The 21,058-nt window shown below is 42.3% G+C and overlaps 1 protein-coding gene across 4 annotated transcripts in view; it reads right to left on the reverse strand.

The window, feature by feature from the left end:
• MELK (maternal embryonic leucine zipper kinase) overlaps positions 1 to 20,746 on the reverse strand; it is a 35,136-nt gene extending 14,390 nt beyond the window's left edge. For 2 of the 4 annotated variants that reach the window (XM_045020077.1, XM_045020081.1), the window contains exons 1-12: positions 20,601 to 20,746; positions 18,625 to 18,725; positions 18,240 to 18,325; positions 17,633 to 17,749; positions 16,431 to 16,574; positions 15,445 to 15,513; positions 14,209 to 14,301; positions 11,875 to 11,973; positions 6,726 to 6,794; positions 6,122 to 6,220; positions 4,871 to 4,957; positions 2,343 to 2,474 (exon numbers count right to left, since the gene is read on the reverse strand). In XM_045020077.1, the coding sequence (XP_044876012.1) occupies positions 2,343 to 2,474; positions 4,871 to 4,957; positions 6,122 to 6,220; positions 6,726 to 6,794; positions 11,875 to 11,973; positions 14,209 to 14,301; positions 15,445 to 15,513; positions 16,431 to 16,574; positions 17,633 to 17,749; positions 18,240 to 18,325; positions 18,625 to 18,688 (1,059 nt within the window). In that variant the 5' untranslated portion in view covers positions 18,689 to 18,725; positions 20,601 to 20,746. Of the gene's footprint in view, positions 1 to 2,342; positions 2,475 to 4,870; positions 4,958 to 6,121; positions 6,221 to 6,725; positions 6,795 to 11,874; positions 11,974 to 14,208; positions 14,302 to 15,444; positions 15,514 to 16,430; positions 16,575 to 17,632; positions 17,750 to 18,239; positions 18,326 to 18,624; positions 18,726 to 19,140; positions 19,166 to 20,342; positions 20,493 to 20,600 lie in introns of those variants that run through there. The other 2 variants (XM_045020078.1, XM_045020080.1) reach the window with 2 other exon arrangements.
• Between the last annotated feature and the right edge of the window lie 312 nt (positions 20,747 to 21,058).

Raw genomic sequence — 21,058 nt, forward strand, 5'->3', positions numbered from 1 at the left:
ACTCCCTTGCCTCATCCTAATGAATCTTACACTTGGAATTTATACCTTTCAGTGACAAACTGTTATAGGTGGGCATAACCATGCAAAACACACTATACATATTTAACTCCATTATTCTTCATGACACCTGCTCTCAAGCCTGTTTGTAGCTGTCAATGCAGTTTTAATAAGGGATGCCCTGAACACAATATTTGAGGAACAGCTGCACCCAATTGTATAGAAAGACTGCCTCTTGCTTTGTGCTCTTGACACGATGCCTTTTCATGTGCACCCCAACAATCTGGAGATGTTTTCCTAATATAAAATTGACTATTAGAATAGATGCATGTTTTACCCTGGAGTTTATCATAGAATCTCAGGGTTGGAAGGGACCTCAGGAGGTCATCTAGTCCAACCCCCTGCTCAAAGCAGGACCAAACCCAACTAAGTCATCCCAGCCATGGCTTTGTCAAGCCTGACCTTAAAAACCTTTAAGGAAGGAGATTCCACCACCTCCCTAGGTAACCCATTCCAGTTCTTCACCACCCTATATGTCTACTATAATCACCATTCCTGTCTCAAGCTGGGAATTTAGTGATTTTTAATGTACAGTAAGTTAAAAAGTGACTTATCTGGTCACAGGTATGGTATGTACATGCACATAGGGTTAGCAATTTAGAGTTGGGCATTACAGAACAGGCCCAGAGACTTTAAGCAGAGCACAAGACTGGGATGGTCTTTTAGAGGAGTTTTTAAAATATATGAAATAAGTAACTGTAGGACTGACTGCTCAGGAAGAGTTCATGTGAATTGAGTTTCAGAAGTGCAGGTTTAACCTTTAAGGAGTCAAGTACACAACTCTTTGGAATCTGCAGTTTCAAATGGCAGTAACAAGAGATCAGGAAGAAGTTAAAATACACTTTGTTTGGTGGACACAGAAGTTAGACACAAGATCGACCAATAGGTCATAGGATTTTAAAAGTTGTAAATTTCATGATTTCAGCTATTTAAAGCTGAAATTTCACAGGTGTTGTAATTGTAGGAGACCTGACCCAAAAAGGAGCTTGGGGGGGTAGGGGAGAGAAATTGCAAGGTTATTGTAGGGAGGGTTGCGGCACTGCTATCTTTACTTCTGCAAAGCTGCTGGCAGCGGTGTTGCCTTCAGAGCTGGAGCGCAGTGGCTGCTGGCCAGGAACCCTGCTCTGAAGAGCCACTGCCAGCAGCAGCACAGAAGAATGGCACGGTATGCTTTTGCCACCCTTACTTCTGCGCCGCTGTTTGCAGAGCTGGGCCCTCAGTCAGCAGTTGCCACTCTCCAGCTGCTGAGCTCTAAAGGCAGCAGTGCAGAAGAAAGGATGTCATGGTATGATATTGCCACCCTTTGCTTCTGTGCTGCTTCTGGGAGGGTGCCACCTTCTGAGCTGGGTGGCCAGAGAACAGTGGCTGTTGGCCAGGTGCCTAGCTCTGAAGTAAGAGGGGTCATGGTATTGCCATCCTAAAATAACCTGGTGACCCTCTGCAACTGCCTTTTGGGTCAAAACCCCCAATTTGAGAAAGGCTGCTTTCCCCTGTGAAATCCATATAGTATAGGGTAAAAGCATGCAAGAGACCAGACTTCATGGTCAGTGATGCACTTTTCATGGTCGTGAATTTGGTATGGCCCTAAATTATCAGAATACAAGCTGTCAGACTCCAAGTTAAAAGCCTTCTATCACCCTTTATACAAGGTCCTGGACAGCTACCTGAAGATAAAGTCTGTCAGATCAATAGAGAATCAATCTAAGTTAAAATAGTCACTCAAACTCCATGCCAACTTTAGACGTTTAAATCTAAGGGCCATTTGTAACAGTTTATTTCAACGACTGAAATAGAACATAGTGAGGTGGTTTCTTGGGACATGAAGGGCTTCACTAATTAGCACTGCATACTTTGAATGGCTCTCAGATACATAAAGGCACCAGTCCAATCTGTGGGTGGGTGCAACTGCCCACTTGCTCATGGCATTCCCCATAGGACTATTACACCAGTGCCCAAACACTGAACTGGTGCCCTCTGTTTTTAGGTCAGGAAGAAGTTACATTGTTACAGATTTATAAATGTACCAAGAGAAACTTAGGCAGAAACTGCCTGAAACTGCTGTTCTTTATAAAGCTGGGAAGTGACTAAATAAGAGTTTTCAGTGACAGCCTTAGCTTATTTCAACTGACAAAAATGCAGTTGAAAGTATGTCCTCATTATATATGTTTCATGTTATGAGACCAGAGCAATTTAGATTTTTATACAGTCCTTTTAATGGCATCTTATTTTTGAAGGCAGTGCAAAAGCAAACTGCATTAACATGGTACATGAGGCCTACAACTTACCTTCAGTTCTCCGGATGGTGTGATGCTAGTGTATTCTACTGCTAGAGAGGGAAGCCATAGCCGGACAGGCTTACCATGAGCCTTCTTGGATTGAAGCAAGAGGTATGTTGCCGATATTTGATCATATTTCCACTAAAACCAAGAGGAATGTGTCAAAATGCTGCTATTTAAGAGTCATGTTAAACACTGCTTTAAGTTACACTTTTAGCACCCATTCTCTTGCAAGAAGGACAAGCTACTTCTTATGGACTCTTCAGGTCTGTATGATCACCCCACTAATTCCATAGGCTGCAATGGAGTTGCACTGGTGTAGAGATCAGAATCAGGTTGTGCTTGTTATTATTCTGCCTCCTTCCTGCAAGTAAGTTGGAAATGTGGTCTAGAGATTATAGCAGAGGCTAGAGACAGAGCGAAACCCCTGCCCAGTTGAAATCAATGGCAAGACTTCCAGTGAATTCAATGGGCCAAGGTTTCAGCCAGAACACCTTGGTTCTTTTCCAGTTGTCACTGAATCAATGTAGGACCTCAGGCAAATTGAGTTGTGTCAGTTTTCCCATCTGGAAGATAGGTATGTCCTTGCCAACCTCCCAGGATGGGGTGAGAGATTAGGCTTACCTTAGGTTCATTAAGTATAGATATGCTAGCCAGCAGTTCTCATTCCCCTAGATGTGTGTCATACTAGCTGCACACTATGCACAATTTCCAGTCAGGAAGTTACTTTCTACTTTAACTACTGCCTGGAGAACTGGAATTCCCTCTGAAAGAGCTATTTCAGCATACCACTAGATGCAGTAACATTAAGTATGAATTGGGGTTCTCAAGTTTGCCAAGTAGCTAAATTAGTTATTTTCACTATTCAATAGCTTAGCATATAGTATTTACTGTCTAGTCTAACATTTCATTACATCTTACATCAAAACTAGGAGTGTCAGAACAATTATACATATGTGGAATTCAGCTAGAAAACTTCCAACAAAAATGCACATTAGCCATGAACACAATCTACATTGTCATGTTGCTTTGCTACTGAATGGAATAGCTACATCACTTTTTCCATTTTATTTGCAAACACCAAGACATTGCTTCTCTGCCTATTGAGCATCGCATTTGAGAATTCTCCTGTTTAGATAGTATTCTAAAGTTGTTCTCCATGAAACTGAATTGTTTTTAAAACAATCATCCCAGCACATGGAGTCACAGCTAGTGAAGAACCACCAAAAAAGTTTCCCTTGATCTTCAAGGGATTCCGAATAGGACACTAGGATCCTGGTTAAAAAGCTTTGATGTCAGGGACTGATTGATACATGAGGGGAAGAGGGGGAAAATAAATAAAACCCACAAAATGTAGTGTCAGAACTACAGCTGAGCTTGCAATTAAAATAGTAATACTCTAAAAGAACGGTCTTGTGTAGCCGACAGAGCTAGCTTTAGCACAGGGTTCTCAACATGGGGGGAAATGGGGGAGAGAGGAGGTCACGAGCTGTCAGCCTCCACCCTAAACCCCGCTTTTCCTCCAGCATTTAGAATGGTGTTATATATTAAAAGTGGTTTTAATTTATAAGGGGGGGGGTGAGTCACACTCAGAGGCTTACTATATGAAAGGAGTCACCAGTACACAAAAGTTTGAGAACCACTGCTTTGGCATTTATTTTATTTAGCAGTAACTCAAGGGGAACCTACAGGCCTGCATCCTGTAAGACACTGGCTTCGGCAGTTAGCATAAGACTTGAGGCCTATGAACTTTGGCATCAATAAACGTCTCAATGCTCACCCCCAAGTTTTGGGGACCTGGGAATAGAGCATTTAAGGGGGAAGTTGGTACATAGCACCAGGCAACTACAGGAGAATGAGCTAAACACCAGCATTTGGATATTTTAGGATAGAAACATCTCCACACCACAGGAGTGCCATTGCACAAGGTGACATAAGGTAATAAATTGGAATCATTAATATACTAACCTATAGGAAAGGGCACCCCAATATTAGTATGGTGAGGAAATACAAATAAAGAAGATGGGAGAAACCCCTACTGAATATGCATTAGGCATAGTGGCATGAGCGTAAACATAACATACAAGTTGCATCCTATCCTGTGTGCTGATGAGGGAGAGAAGAGACAGACACTGGCCCTGGGGAGGTGCCAGGAGCACGGCCATTGGTGAGGAGGAAGACAATGTCTAACATTTCAGGTTGTTCTGCAAGGGATGTTCAGATGTATATTCTATATTATCGCTATCTACCTTGCTGGGTTAGAGTGTTTGTGACTTTGCTAAATGTATTAACAAAATACAGAAGAGTTCCTAAAGAGTGTGTGTTTCAACCATACACACCAGGGTTCCCAACTCAACAGCAATTTTAATAATTGGCCTGATCTTGGGACAAGATAATTGGGAATTCTTAAGTAATCAATACTCAATCCATAGATCAGACTGCAATGGACAGCTTTAAGTTTCATAATTGAACTAATGAGTATTGGAGTCAGTTAATATGTCAAGGTTTAAAAGTTATTCAGGTTGCAGGTTACTTACCTCTGAAATTAACTTAGTCATACTTTGCCTGCTGCATTTATGGAACACTGAAAGTTCTATTATGCAGTCATCATCAAGATGCCCAAGCTGCAAGAACAAGTTGGTAATGTGAAAGCTTCAGACTTTGTGAAATCTTTTAGATCAGCATTTGAATAGGATGTTCCCTTGAAGCCAGATGGCTCTTGGCTCAACAGCCCAACATCTGCAGACCGGACTATTGTGATCATCTGGCTTGACATCCTGTCTAACAGGACTTCCCCAAACTTCCCCAAAATAATTCCTAGAGCAGATCTTTTAGAAAAGCCTCCAATCCTTGATTTAAAATATTACCAATGATAGAAAATTCACCATGACCCTTGGTAAATAACCGACACTGCTAGAGAGATGTGATTTTGTTGGAGATAAAGCAGTGCACTTCAATGCCTCCCCTAATTAAAAAGGAACAAACAAAACTATTAAAATGTGTGCAGCTGTACAATGTTGCAGTTATGAGTTAGAACTGATATTGCATGTACAGTAAAGAAGCTCTTTGCATAGAGAAACAATGACACCCAATGGCCAAATGTGGGTACTGGCTGTACAGACCTGAATATTTTCCCTCCTGTTTATCACCTACACCTAATCTTTGCTAGATTTTCATTTTTGCACTGGCTTAACTTCTCTGGCTAGTGCAGTGTTTGATGAAGGGGATATAGAGAGTTTTCAATAAAGTCTTAAGTGAGGTTTTATCCCAAACAAGAGACTACAGGAAACAAACAAAATTGCATAACAATATTACGCAAGTCACTCCATACCCTAGGTCTGAACTGTTCTGCAGCACCCAAGCGCCTGATTTAAAAAAAAAAATTCTATACCTTACTACATACAACTATCCATTTGCATCACAAGTGCTCAGAGTCTAACTCGCCAGTTAGATGTGAAAATACCCACCAGGTCCTTTTTTGGGGTGTTTTTTTCCCCCTTTTTAAACTAACTAGATTGCAAATTCTGCAGCTAGCATAGGAGGTCTTTCCCCTTCATAGGGATTAAGCAATTTACATTGAGTCATTTTGGATATGCATTCTGACAGGAAGAGAACCTTGAAGAATTCAATGTCAGCTACTTGCTGAACTAAGTAACTAGTCATCTTTAGGTCTGCCTCTCAGAAGTCTTTGCGTTGTCACCATATGCCATCCATTAAGGCACAAATTCAGGAAGAAGTTATGCTCCAGTCACTACGTGGTATAGTAATCTTCTAGTTAGTGTACTCACTGGGTATTTGCTTTGCCACTGAACAGCATAGGAGTAATCCTGCATGAGCCATGGATGATTCAAGAGATGTTTAACTGTAATTCGCTTCTTTGGATCCACCTAATGGGCAGTGAGAATCTAGTCAATGTGCAAGTAGAAATTGGCAAAATACTTTAGATTCAATTTCTTTCCCCAAAAAGGTAAGTCAGGGCACAAAGGCCAGTTAAGGAAACCTACATTAACAGTAGCTGAAAACCATGGTGACAGTGTCAATCATCCTAACAGTAGCCCAGCTAATTTGTGTTTTATAAATCTAGCTTGCTATAATAGCACACTTGGGCAGCAAGTTTATACAGCAAGGTTACAGTCTCCCAAATAGAAGTTAGATGCTGGAAGACAACTTTGAGGTTAGCAACATGACAGCTGCACCATGGTATGGAAAGTGCTTTGAGCGATGTTCTATGAACACAGCCCATTCTGCAGAGGGACCAGTTATATTTTATTGAAAAATTTCTGAACTAAAAGGTGGTATTTAGGCTTTTGAGGGGGGTGTCAATATTTCAGTGCTATATTGAGTAGCGAAACAGTACTGTAAAGTGTGGTCTGATAGCGCCAATTGCTTTACCTGCAGCATCTGGTGTAGAAGCAGTATACTGCTAGCAGAAAGCCATTTTGGAACCTCATATTTTCCTCTCTGTATTAAAAAAAAAGTTTTAGAGTGAACTTTGGCCAACTAGTGCAAATAACTTCATTAAATTGCTTGGATGCCTTACTGGACAAATGTGACTAGATTTTAGGTTAAAATAGATTCATGCTAGGTTAGTCCTGCGGAGAGAAGGCTGAACTTGAACTGCTATTGCAGGAACACAAATTAAATGAGATTGTAGATAAACAAATTAGATAAAAGAGTAACTCAACCATCAGCTTTGACACATTCGCTTCCCCAGCCTTTATCCATTCTGTTTTGTTGTGCCATTCAGTCTTAAGAGTGCAAGCGCTTAGAACAGGAACTGTGGTTCTATAGCACCTAGCACAATGAGGCACCAAGCATAGAATCAGAAATGTAGGCCTGGAAAAGTCCTTGAGATATCAAGTCTAGTCCCCTGCACTGAGTCTGGGCCAAGTAAACCTAGACCATCCCTCACACGGGTTTGTCCAACCTGTTTTTTAATCATCATTGGAGGTTTTTAAGAACTTCCCTTGCAAGCCTGTTCCAGAGCTTAACTACCCTGAGAACCAGAAAGTCCCTCCTCAATATCTAACTTAAATCTCCTTTGCTGCAGATTAAGCCCATTACTACTTATCCTACCATCAGTAGGCATAAAAAACAATTGATCACAATCATAACAGCCCCTAATGCAAATCTTCATATATCAGGTCTGCACCCCCAAGACTAAATATGCCCAGTTTAGCCTTTCCTCATAGAAGGTTTAGAAAACCTGACTTTTTTGCTGCTCTCCTCTGAACTATCCAATATGCCGAACATCTTTCCTAAAAGAGTGGTGCCCTGAATTGGACACCATATCTCGGCTGAGGCCTCACTAGTGTCTAATAGGGCAGGAGAATTCTCTCCTATACCTTGCATTCAACATTCCTGTTAATACACCCCAGAAGGATATTGGCCTTTTTTTGGCCATTGCCTCATATGGTTGACTCATTCAATTATTGATCCACTAGAACTCCCAGATCCTTCTTAGCAGTCCCACCATCTAGCCAGTTATTCCCATTTTATAGTTGGGCATTTGATTTTTTCTCCTCAAGTGTAGTACTTGCACTTGTCTTTCATTAGTGCTCTGGGTGCTACTGTAATTTGTACTTAAACAGTATGAAGGTTTAAATCAACTGCTAGACAAAGTATTAAAATTCAACTGGCTCCAATATATTCTGTGCTTTTACAGTAGGAGTGGTTTGTTGCACCAAAAGGTAAGCAGCCTTGCGTTTAGCTGCTTTCCATTTATTTATATTTCTAATGCTGGACAGGAGCCGTAGAGGTTGGCACTAACTAGAAAAACTACAAAGGGTTTAACCCCCCCCACACACACACACACACAAAACCCTAGAGTATGTGGGGTTTTAACCCAATGATTCATTGTTCATGTAGCATGTCTGACTAGTAGTTCAACATTAATAATTGCTTCCAAATTTTAGAAAAGGTAAACAGTAGCTATGAAAGTCAAACTGAAATTGCTACAAAGACATCACATACACTAAAATGAAAGCAACAAGAAGTCAGTAAAGAGTCATTGTGAAATATGATTTAACAACCAAACTGGAATGAAATGCACTAAGTATTGTGAGTTTCATTTCTGCAGACAACTATTTTAATTACAGTCAAATCTGGGTAATATACCTAGATACATTTCTTTAACCCCAGTGATTTCACATTAGAAGTCTAAACTCTAGTTGATTTTGGTTTTAGTCAGGACTAATGAGTTTAGAAATATTACTGTTTGATAGCTGTTATAAAGCAATTCAACACTAGAAGTAATCTAAGGTGAAACCCATATACAAGTTTTATGTATTCCAAGGAGTGCAGTTATTTATTGAGGTTCGGCTCTGAACTACAGCTCTGGCATATGAACATAGATGAAGTAAAAAAGATTAACACTCAATCAGTAGTCATGCTAGAAGTGACAGTTGTGCATTTGTTGGCTATCTTTACAAAAATGCTTAATATAATCAGAGGGAAGTGTGCCTCTTAATGAGGAGCTGTCAATTTTTTATTTGATTTTCAATCAAAGCAGGAAGCATTTAGTCAAGTGTTATTCCCAAGCGAGGAACTGTAGAGCATTCTAGGCAAAGAAACATACTGCATGCAAGTGATAGGACACCCTAATTAGATTCAACCAGCAAACTGTACTATACTGTGACGCGGAACAATAGTTCTGAGCTGAGATTACAGTAAATTTCAAAATCTATAATGTGTGAAATTAAATTCCACAACAATGCATAGAAGTCCTAATTTAAACCAATTTTCCAACTTGCAAATCAAAAATTGAAACTGGAATTCAGAGTGATAGAAACAAGTCTATGTTGGTAAATCTTTTAATTAGGAAGGTTGTATCGTTTCTTGCCCTCAAACATAAGTTTTTAAAGCATGTTCATCTGAATGCATTTAGACAAGTTTGGGTGGGTCAACGTTCCACGAATTCAGATCAACTCTAGCTCCAGAGCATATGGCACAAAGATTCATCTCCAAGACTTGTGTTAAGCCCTTTGTATGGGTTACAGCCTAGCCATTTATAAGTTTTCTAAACTCTAATTCAAACTATTTAAAGCATTTACATACACACACTCGGGCCATACCAGAACATGTACCTTCAACAGAAAGTGGGAAAGTGAGTACTGGTTTTTAAATATGTTGGAGAGAGTACATTAAGTTGTTTGCCAGAGCCTCTAGGTGCAAGAATATTTATCTACTAAACCCCCCATAACAAGTATTGCCTGCATTAGCACTCCCAACTAAAATTCCTCAGTTTAATAATATTAGGGCTCTGTGCCGGTCACGGATTCTGTGACTTTCCATGCCAAAAAAGGGACCTTCTGGGATGTTTCCAGCCAAATTCCTGCATCTAAGCAGAATGTTTAATTGATAAATTAAGCAGGAGCATGTAGGGAGAGAGCACATCTAGTAGCACTTCCTGACTTGCCTATTTGCTCCGCTCTACCTGGTACAGAAATTTAGTCTAGCTGGTTCATCTGGTCTCACCCCTCTCCATTTTGAGCAAAGTGCAATAGCAATAGGTTGGTACCACATCCTCATGCTACAACTCAGAAGTAATTGCTATATTGGCTTTTGGAGGAGCAGAGGGAAAGGATCATATAGTGATATCTGCTTGTCAAGGTGATTTATACACATTTGTACATGAGTGGTTCAAGTACAGGATGAGGAGCAATCGTGCAGCCCACCAGTCAGGTGGTGCTAAGTATGCTTCTTCCTAAATGCTGCTTGCAATCAGTATGAGAGCCAGTCAGTCTGTGGTATCACAGGGGTCAGGGTGGGTGGAAGTGAACAAATATACAAGAGTAGAGAGGAGACAAGGAGAAGTTGTTTGCTGCATCATCTTTTGGGTCAGTGCAATGAAACAGTGCCTCAGGCAGCATTGAATCACGGAGAACAGGTTGGGGTACTGCTCTCATTTGACAATCCCTTCACGCTTGCTAATTCATCCCACTACACAAGTTAGTTCTTTAAAAAAAAAAAAAAAAAAAAAAAAAATCTTGGAGGGACAAGATCCAAAACCAAAAACGCTACATGCATCCGACGAAGTGGGTATTCACCCACGAAAGCTCATGCTCCAAAACGTCTGTTAGTCTATAAGGTGCCACAGGACTCTTTGCTGCTAAATAACTGGTGTGACAGCAGCACTGCTGAGAAGGATCTGGGAGTGGTGGAGGATCACAGCCTCAACATGGAGTTAGCAATGTCATCCTGTTGCAAAAAAAGCAAATGCAATTTTATGTTGCATTAATAGAGGCATAGCACGCAAGTCACGGGAGGTGACAGTACTGCTCTGCACAGAGCTGGTTAGGCCTTAGCTGGAATACTGGGTCCAATTTTGGGCCTCAGTGTATAGAAATGAGATAGAGAGACTGAAAAGAATCCAGAGGTGAGCAACAAAGGTGATCAAAGATATGGAAAGCAAACCATATGAACAAAGGCCAAAGGAACTGGGCATATTTAGTTTGAAAAAAGGAGATTAAGGGGGAACATGATTGTGATCTTCACATATTTGAAAGGCTGCCATAAAAAAGGTGGAGAAAGTTGTTATTTTGCCATAGAGGGCAGGACAAGAGGCAGTGTGTTTAAACTACAGCATAGCAGGTTTAGATTAAAACTCCAGAAAAAACCTTCCTAACTGTAAGAACAGGAGGACAATGGAACAGAGGCCTAGAGAGGTTGTAGAAGCTTCTTCACTGGAGGTTTTGCAAAGGAGGCTGGATAGTTTAGATCCAACAAATCCTGCATCTTGGCAGGGGGTTAGACTAGATGTCCCTTGCAGTCTCTTCTAACTCTATGATTCAAAAAGTTTCAGTGGTAACTCCTTGGAAAACCATTTCATGCCATATCTGCAGTATTTGCACACAGCTTTCTTGCCCCTCCTGATCCTCCAAATCTCCTAGTTTCCTCTTTTCTATTTTTGAGGCAGTGCTGCTCCTAGATTCTAAAACAAAAAGTTGTCACTGGTGATTCACTACTTCTGTACTGTAGATTTGATTTCTACAATCACTTGATCCAAAGGTCCTCCCCAACCCAGGGTTGATTTCTGCCCTGTCATTACAAGCTAAACCTAGTTTTGTTTCTGTGGGTATTTTAAAGAATTTATATTAAATCCTTTTGTATCTGCATTTGTTTCACACTGATCCCTTATCACAAACCTGATATATGAACCATTAGCTCTATTCTACAAGGGTCCTCTTCCCTAGGGGGTATAATAAATTGAGGTCTTTTTAATCCTTTATTTCAGATTAAGCAAGAAACAGAAGTGTAACAGCCTAGATTATTTCACTACATGCATTTTAGAGCTACTTTCATACTGATGTACCCATTTTGGATTTGAGAAAAATTTACTTGTGTATCAGTTTCTCTAAGTTAGTGCACCTTCTGTAAACAGTACAAAAGCAAAGACCAAGAAACTATTAAACCAGTGACAATAGCAATACATTCAATCACTAGAGACCAATAGTCCAAGATGCATGACACCTTACCTATTCGCTGTGCAAAGAGTCTTCACTTATGCTTGATAGTTTGGATTTCCTAAACCACTACGTACCATTATCTTCCTGTAGAGCGCCATGACATGCTCATCATCAAACGGGAGAAAGCCACACAGCAGAGCATACAAGAGAACCCCCATGCTCCATATATCTGCCTAAAAGAAACAAACCAACACTATGAAGGGTCAAGTAAAAGTGAGCAGAGGTTAAAAGATCTGGCAGCTCAATACTTTCCCAGGATGTGTACAACTGCTTAATGAGAAACAATATTCTGCCCATTCTCAATACAGGGGCCACACATCACTGAAGTAACTTTATGTTCATATGTCAAAGGTTATTGGAGCTAAAGGATGTTCTCCAAAGAAGTGCACACTCAGAAGTGGCAAGTTTACCTTTCCCTGACTCAACTTCGGAATAATTGCTATTCAGAGCACTGCTAAAGCCACATCCTCTCCCCAAATCTTCAAGTGCAGCCAGACTTGTTTGATTTCTACAGGGAAGAGAAATTGCTACATAGAGTCTTGACATGGAAAGTTTTAGCGCTGCACATGAGACCTGGCAACAAAAACCACCCTGTTCCTACCTGCTAATATTAACTCTGATCATGAAGAGCAGCTCAGGGGGCTGCTTATTTGTCAAGGCAGTTGCTGAAAGTTCAGCCACTTCCATTTTCTAAGTGAATTTAGTGCTATAGTAGGTGCCAATTACCATATATTTGCACAAGTAGAGTGTAAATAGGGTTGGCAGAATTTGGTTGATTTTGTATGTAATTTCAATGAATAGATTTTCCAATTTTTATATTACAATCGCAGAAAATTCAGAGGGGATAGGTTTGGGGTTAGGGCAGCATTGACACCAGAGCTGCATGGGACTCCCTGCACAGGTGAGGGTCCCAAGACACCCAGGAGCAAGGTGTGGGGGGAGGCTGCAGTCCTGGCCCAGTGGAGCCCAGACACCTGCCAGGGTTGCAAGGCAGAGAATGAGCCAGTAGTCATGGGGAGACCATCCTGCTGCTGAATAGCTCTTGCCTGGGGATGGTCCCAGCACTCCTGGCTGGTGAGTGAGTGGGGTCATGACAGTGGAGCTGCAGAAGGACTGTGCTCCATGACACTGGAACTCTGCAGAGTCAATGTGCAGGGAAAGCTGCAGTCCTGGCAGTGCAGAGACCCCCAGCCAGAAGAACAAAGGAGGAGGAGCAAGACGATAAGCCCCTGATCATGGAGGCCACTTTGCTGCTGAATGGCTCTGTCCCAGGCAGGAGAGCCATTCAGCAGTGACGCAGCCTCCCCAGCAGTTCATCTTCCTTATAACTTTAGCCTGGGAGTGTGTGTGGTGAGGGGTTGGGGGGTGATGGTGCATGTGGAGAGGCGGTGCACATGCCCACTATTGTGAGTGATGGATTTTTTTTGTTCGATTTCAGTGTCAGCCAAAATAGAGGTTTACTGGCCTCTATCAATTTAGATCAAATCCTGCCAAGTTTAGGTATAGAGCACCAGAGCAAGTACTCCCCCACACTCTGACCCAAAAGGAAATGCTAAAACAGAAACAGGGAAATGTGAAAGGATTTTGAACTGGTGGAGAGCAAAGTCCTGCAGGCAGGAATGACTAGTGACTAGCAAAATGCAAGCCAAGACACTGGTGCAAAGAGACATGAGAGCAAGGAGGAGTTTCACACTGATGTAGAGGGGGAATAAAAGTGAAGAAACTTTGGGATAAAGCTCATATGTCAGAGCAGTAATTCAGGAAGTTTGAGGACATTTGGGATAGACTGGCTAGGTACAAGATGGGTGTTAGGAAAGGAGCTTACAGCAATCCAGCCTAGCTTTGATCTTGTTTCTGCAGGGGTGGGGGGGAAGAAGGGCAGCTTTAATGTGAGGGAAGAGGCAAAGACAACAGCAGGCCTTAGAAGTGGAACAAACTGGTATTCTCTTCAGAGAAGTAGCTCTGATGTGTTCTGTTTAAGCTGGCAGCACAAATTCAAAGAAGAGAAGTCTGAGACAATAGCAGAGGAGACTGAACAGAAGGAAGAGCAAAGCTTGGGAGTTTAGTGTAGAGGCAATTCCAGGAGTGGATGAGCTCATGAAGAGGCTCAGTGTTGGAGGGAGCTCAGGATGATGTTCTGCAGGACACAACCAAGGAGACAAAGGAGCAGTCTGAGGAGAACTAGTCAAGAAGAACAGTGAGAAATGTGTTAAAGACGGTGTGTTGTGTGCTACTTTAGCACGAATCCACCACTGTCCAGGCTAAGCAAGACTCCTGCAGCAAAGACTTGCAGGGGCAATTACACAAGGAAGTGTTTAAAGCTAAGTCTAGTTATGCTAGTGTTTAAGTATGTGACGTTCAAAGCATATTTAAGACACTATATCAGGGAAGGACATTGCATTAAATACCTCTGAGCCAATGTAAGCTTTGCCCTGAATTAACTCTGGTGCTGCATAAGCTGGGCTCCCACAACATGTGTTCAACTGGTAATCCAGGCCACCCTATAGCAGAACAATTGAACAGACACATTAGACTTAAATTGGAAATTTAAATATTTTGTTTTAACTATACTGTAGCATAAGACTATGGGCCTCACTCTCCACTGTGGTGTGTCTTGTGTGATCATATATAACAGTGCCAAGCAGAAACGCTCTAGTTAAGCCATCAACTAGGTGCAGTTTCCAGCTCTGGTAGTTCCCGCATTACCACGGGCAGGTCACTTATTCTCTCTCTCTCAGCTGCTCATCTCCCCATCTAGAAAGTGAAATTAATGTTTCCTTACGGGGCCAGTTACACCTACATGGGATTTGTCAGATAGCTCTCACACCTTCTTTACAAGACACACAGCAGTGGGAAACCAGTCCATATCTATAGTGTTGACACATTAAAGCAAGCAGTGTGTTTCTTTGACAGGGATGTGTTCTGGACAGCAGGACTGAAATGACATTCCAATACCTAATGAGTTATCTGCCCTTGTCTGTACTTTTAGTCAGTTCATAAATTAGAACATTTTACTGGTCAGCTAAAACCAGTGTTCTGGGCAACAGCAAACCCCCTGCTTTGGTTTTACATTGAATTCTACCCATGGGATCGCTTCCTGTTACCATCCACCTCCGTCTAGCCTGCTCTATGTTTAGATTACTAAGTGCAGAATTCGACGGTAACACCACAGCTTTAAATCTGAGACGTTCTGAGATAAAGGTTTGGAAGTCAGACCTCTGCATGCCACCTGTACACACAATTGTCTCCTGGTCCACAACCCCCAAGATAAATACCTTTGGAACAGCCATAGCCATATCTAGTTCTAGAAGGCATATCCAGTCAATTATTTGTATTATAACAGCACTTAGAGGCCCCAACAGATATTAGGACCTCAATGTGCTAACAGGTGGACTCTGCTTTGGAGAACTTACAACAAAAAAAGGGTGAAAGAAAAATAGACAAAACACAACAAGATCACAGTAATTCAAGCTGGAAGTAGAATCCCACCCACTGCCCATCCATACTCTTCACAATGAGTAGTTGGAATTCAAGTAACGTGAAGTGTTGGCTGGTGACGTGAGTGCTATTAAACACCCTTTTAATATCTGAAGTATTTGAATGCACTACTGCATAGTTAGTGTAATTTACTTTTGCACGCTCACCTTTGGCTTTGCACAGAGACCAAAGTCTATCAGCTTCAAGTTATGCTCCGCATCAATCAGCAAGTTCTCCTGAAGAAAAGGAGAGTGGTGGTAACGAGGGCCCTTTACAGGATAACCCAGCCACAGGATGATTTAGTTTTTCCCTCACATCTTCTAGCTATCAATCAGTGCTGTTCACCATCCTCCCCCAGTCCTTACTATCTTTTTGGCCATAGGCCCATCTCTTCTAATGGCTACAAGCAATGCTCAGGCTTTTCCCCAGATGATATCTTTTTGAGACCAATATTTCACAAATTGCCCAGTAAGTGGTCATGCACTGAAGTTCCTCCCCTAGGGATTTCATCCTCTTCAAAGTGTTCTAATCAGTCCATAAATACAAAACAAGTTCCTACGAGTGCAAGTTGAAGAAGTGGGTTTCCTAATAAGTCTCAGGGTAAGGACAGCAGGATATCTCCCACCACACCCTCTTAATGTCACCAATTGGAGATCTGAAGCAGAACATGGCACTTGTGCTGCTGAGTTGAAAACAGTGATATGGAGGGGCAGCAAAGGTATGATTTGCTATTAGAAGTGGAATATGGAGCAAAAGGACAACAGACTGACTGGAGCTAGCTTGAAGTCTGGGAGTTGAGTACTAAGTGTGCCCTTGTTCATTGTAAGTAAACTTTCTCCCTCCTGAAGTTGATCTTCGGTGATCCCCTTCTGAAACAGCATTTATAGGCTCCAGAGGGAGCCATATACAACTCTCAGCCAAAATAGGTGTGTCAGAGTAGAACTGGGCGAGGAAAAAATATATACCTTGAAAAGAGGAAGCTAAAGACATGGAAGAAGAATTAAAAAAAAAAAAAACCTTCAGTCCTTATACAGTATCTTACTTTGGAGGAGAGGTTTAGCAGCTTAAAAAAAAAAAGATTCCACCCCACTTGAAAGGATACTGGATAATACTAAAAGCATCAGTCAGATTTTTAGAAACAAGTCAAACTTACTGGTTTGAGATCCCTGTGGGCATACCCCTGACTGTGCACATAAGCAATTGCTGAAACAATCTGACGGAAAAATATACGAGCTTCCTCTTCTGAAAGGCGATCCTTGGAGATTATATAATCAAACAGCTCTCCTCCAGGACAATACTGCAATGAGACAGAAAAATGGTATTTGAGACAAAAATTGTGATCTACCAAGTAACCTTACACTTGTAAAGAAGATGCCTTGGCCAGCCTTGTATAGTACACGGTCATTTTCGTTCTAATGCAGTAGTGCCCAAAGGTCCCCCAATCAGGAGCAGGATATTATTGTGCTAGGTGGATACAAAGACGACCTGATCCCTGTCTGAAAGGGTAAACAGATTTTTGGTAACGACAACAGCAGCATAACATGCAATAGGAAGGTGGCAGAATTTGGTTATGCAATAACTATGTGTACTTCTTGGTAATTTTTTAAAAAAAGTGAAAGAAAGTATGAGTGAATATTGACTCACTTATTGTGAGCATTGCTGGAGTGATTTTTTAGGAGCAACTTGAATGAGAGAAGGATTAGTGATTGAACAAACCACAGTAGAGAGCATTTTATCTACCTGGGGGCAGTATGAAAAATAGAAACTCTTGTGAGAAGCTGATGATAGAACAGTGCATTTGGCATCAATGGCAGAAGAGAGGTGCAATAATACGAGGTCTGATATATATGCAGAGGTCGCATTAAGTAGGGCCTTGAAAGTGAGGACCAAGTTTGAACTGAAGCAACAGAGAAAGGTGAGCCAATTGAAAGATTAAATCAGAATGGATTAGGATTATGCAGCTGCATTTCTTGTGGGGTCAGGGGGAGGTGTATGGATGTTGGATAGACTGGAGGGATGCGGTCATCTTAAACTGCCAGCTAGGTTCTTATTTCACTATATGGCTCTCTTGCTCTAGAGCAGAGCTGCAATTTCAGGCTGCACACATGGCAAGTGACTATTTGAATCCTTCCAAACATGTTGATTTAAATTTTGAGAGGCTTTTGTAGAGAATCTACAAGACAAGTTTTGAAAGTAACCTTTTTAAACTGGTGTCCCTTTTACAATGTCTGCCCTATTTGGTCAGCTGTACCGAGGGATTGCTGCGGACTCAAAGGTGAGCTTTTTAGCCATCCCACACAAAGATTGAATTATTAACATTAGATATTCCAGAAGCATCAACACTGTGAATCTAACCTCCAAGACCATGAATATCTTCTTGGATGTCTCTATCACATGGTATAATCTGCAAATATGTTGGTGACTCAAGTTCTTCATTGCATCAATTTCTGTTTTAACACGAGGTAAATCATCCTAAGAAACGAAAGCCAGTTATACAGTTGCTAAATATGGCTATTTCTACATCCTGTGCAGTGCTCCTACTGCAACTAATGACAACATGTTCACGTGTATATAATTAAGGTCAACCTAGTATAAGGTTTAGTATAACTATAAAAGAGTTCAGAATTTGGTACACACGTCAGAGACACAGAAGTTTAATGTAATTGTTGCAATGAAAAGTTTGACTTTTTCCCTGAAAAAGTTGTCAAGAAATTGTTAGGTCCTAAATTGGAGCAAGTTTACATTATTTTAAACTGTGAAATGAGTGTCTCATCAATGTCAGTGTCACCAAAAATAAGTGTTTTTGGAGGTTAATAAAGTTCTTGCAAGTTCTGCTGGTTCTAGAAAGACACTTCAGAAGATTGGCTAACAATTCTATACATTACAAACATTTCACGAGTAAAAGTGGAGGATGTCTCCCATTACAAAATGCAATCTCAAGCAGCATGCTACTTAGACTTACCCCCAAAGCCAATTTGTCCATGATTTTGATTGCAACTTTTTCACCAGTAAGGAGATGGCGACCTAGCTTCACCTTTGCAAAGCCACCTGAATTTAGAAGAGAAGCAGTAAGAATCCAAGATGAAAATTAATTTTCTCCTCAATAATCCTTTATTAGAGTCACACTACATGAGTAAGTCTTACAGTTTATAGAAAGCTTTTTACAGCTAAAAAGAGGATTTTTTCTGGATTAAAAAAAATCTCAGAATTTTATTCAGCAAAATTAGCATGTGAAATCTGATCTCTAGACTAGTTGCTACCATAGCACTCTGCTTTTGATTTGGATGTGAAACTGAAACATTAAGAATAAGTTTTAACTATTTTACTTTAAGAGATAAGAAATGTACCTGTCCCAACTGTTTCATATAATTCATAGTACTTGAGAATTTCCTCATAGTCATCTACACCCATGTTGAGATAGGCAAAGTTTAGCGGTACTTCTGAAATCCTGGCAATGACATAGGAGAACATGATCAGTTATGTTTTAAGATCGCTACCTAAGAAACACTATTATGTTAACAAAACATAGTAAAAAATGTAACCTTGAAACTTATCATTCACTGAAGACACAATATACCTGAAAATCTGATTCAACAGCCAGTTTCTGTATGCCTAGAACATGCTGAAGTTACATTCTAGTGAGTTTGCAGTTAGAGTCTATTTCCAAACTATCATATCAAATGTCAGTACCCAAGAGATGAATATTACTTCTGCCATCTAACCAAGTTACAAACTAAAGTGCTGACACGTGACCTCTGCCATCAAGACTGCAAATGATACTACTGAATATTTTAATTTATTCTGAATAAGAAAATTTGGCTGGTGTTTACTGATTATTGTAAAATTAGAATTTCTGCACTTACTCTGTTGCCCAGTGAAAAGCTTCAGATTTCAATCGTGTGCAGAGGCCAGCACTCCAGTTTCCTAACTGCACTGCATCACTTACAACAAACAGCAGTATTTCTGTAACAGTACCAGCTTCCCCTTCCTTATCAGGCTGGTCTGATTGGAGTGAAGGATATTGTAACAGTTGCTGTGCCAGGCCAGTCACCACAGCTATGCCCATCACAATAGGATCATAAGAGCACACATACCTGGGTCACAAAACCATCAATTTACCTTGGCCCTAGAGGCACAGGTCTTGCCTTAGTCTTAGGAAATAGGACAAGACCCAAGCTAAGGCTAAAATTTAGTCACAGAGGTGACAGAATTCATGGAATCTGTGACTTCCAGTGACCACCATGACTTCAGTGATGGGGAGCTGCAGGGTCTCCCCAGTCCACCATTCCCAGCCACCACAGGGGAACCCCTGCTGCCTCAGGGGGAGGGGTACCCTGCACCCACCAGCTGCTGCAGGCAGCTCCTAGCCCCTGCGCAGATGCCACCCTTCAGGCAGTGTGAGGATCCGCAGAGCCCCATTTTGTCCCAGATATTTTTAGTAAAAGTCAAACGGGTCACAGATTCTGTTAATTTTTCTTTTTTGCCCGTGACCTGTCTGACACTTTTACTAAAAATATCCATGACAAAAATCTTAGCCTTACCCATAGCTGACATCAGGTTGGCAACTACATCATCACCCTTGATGTAGACTGGTGTTAACACAGGAGCTAGTCAGGGTCAAAGCTGGTTCCAACGGCAAAGCCACACTACATGTTTTACTCAGAGTTTGCCAGGTAACTCGAGTTAGCCATCAGATTTACATAGGTTCATCTGGTCACACCACTCACATTTGTTCCAGGACACAGGGTTGGTGCTTTACCATAGGCTAAGCTCCAGAATAAACATTTAGGCAGCATCCAGAGTAGCCTTCATACATCTACTGAGGCTGTGAATTCACTGGCAATCAATTAACTCCAGGTAAAACCTCTCTGCAGCGTTGCCAACTCTTAGGATTGTATCCCAACCTGTATGCTAGCTGGTGGCTATTCTCCAAGCTCCAGCTCCGGGAGTCCTGTGATGACAGGCGCCTCAGCGGGCATTTAAGCCTTTCTAGCCCTTTTGGAGAGGAGCCCTATCGGCTCAGGCACCATTTATCACCCCCAAAGCCCAAACCACTGTCACGCACCTGACCGGGGGTTACTGAGCATTTGGGGATGGCAGTGGCAGAGCCCCGCCCCCAAGAGCCAGGGGGAAGGGAGACAACAGCGAACCCCCAGCACGGGGCCAGCTGACGGGAGGAGCCCGGGCGGGGAGCGATAGGAGGGGCCCGGGAACGCGGGATGGGGGCGGCAGCGGAACGCGGGGGCCCCGCACTGACGCCCCCAAGCCCAGCTTGTCCCTCGGGCTCCGCCCCCGCAGAACCCCAGCCCCGGGCCGCGCTCACCTGCCCGGCGCGAGGGGTCTCTAGGCAACGCGGCGCTTCCGAAACCGAAAACACCGAGCGCGAGCCACAGCGGCTGCTACCGCTTCCAACGTTTAAATTTCCCTGCCAACCCAGCCTCTTCCGGCCGCGGCGGCCGGCCGACCAATCGGATTGAAGTGGCGTTGCGGAAGGGGCGGGATGTGTCGGGGAGTGTCATGGGAGGAGGGTCAGCGGTGCCGGTGTGGGCTGAGCTGGGCGCCATGTTGGGAGTGGCTCCTGAGTCCTGGCTAGCGTTGCCTTAGGGGCTCGGCCTCATCCCTGTGGCTAAATCAGACGTGCCTGTCCTGAGCGGGTGGCAGGGCCCAGTGACCGGCCGGCTCTGCGGGGCAGTTATTTACTCCTCCCATCCCAGGGTCCCACCCCCCAGGGAAGTCACAGGGAGAACCAGGGTTGCCAAATTTCTACTTGTGTAAAACCGA

The sequence above is a fragment of the Mauremys mutica genome, chromosome 6 (assembly GCF_020497125.1).
Source record: "Mauremys mutica isolate MM-2020 ecotype Southern chromosome 6, ASM2049712v1, whole genome shotgun sequence".
NCBI classification, from domain to species: domain Eukaryota; kingdom Metazoa; phylum Chordata; order Testudines; family Geoemydidae; genus Mauremys; species Mauremys mutica.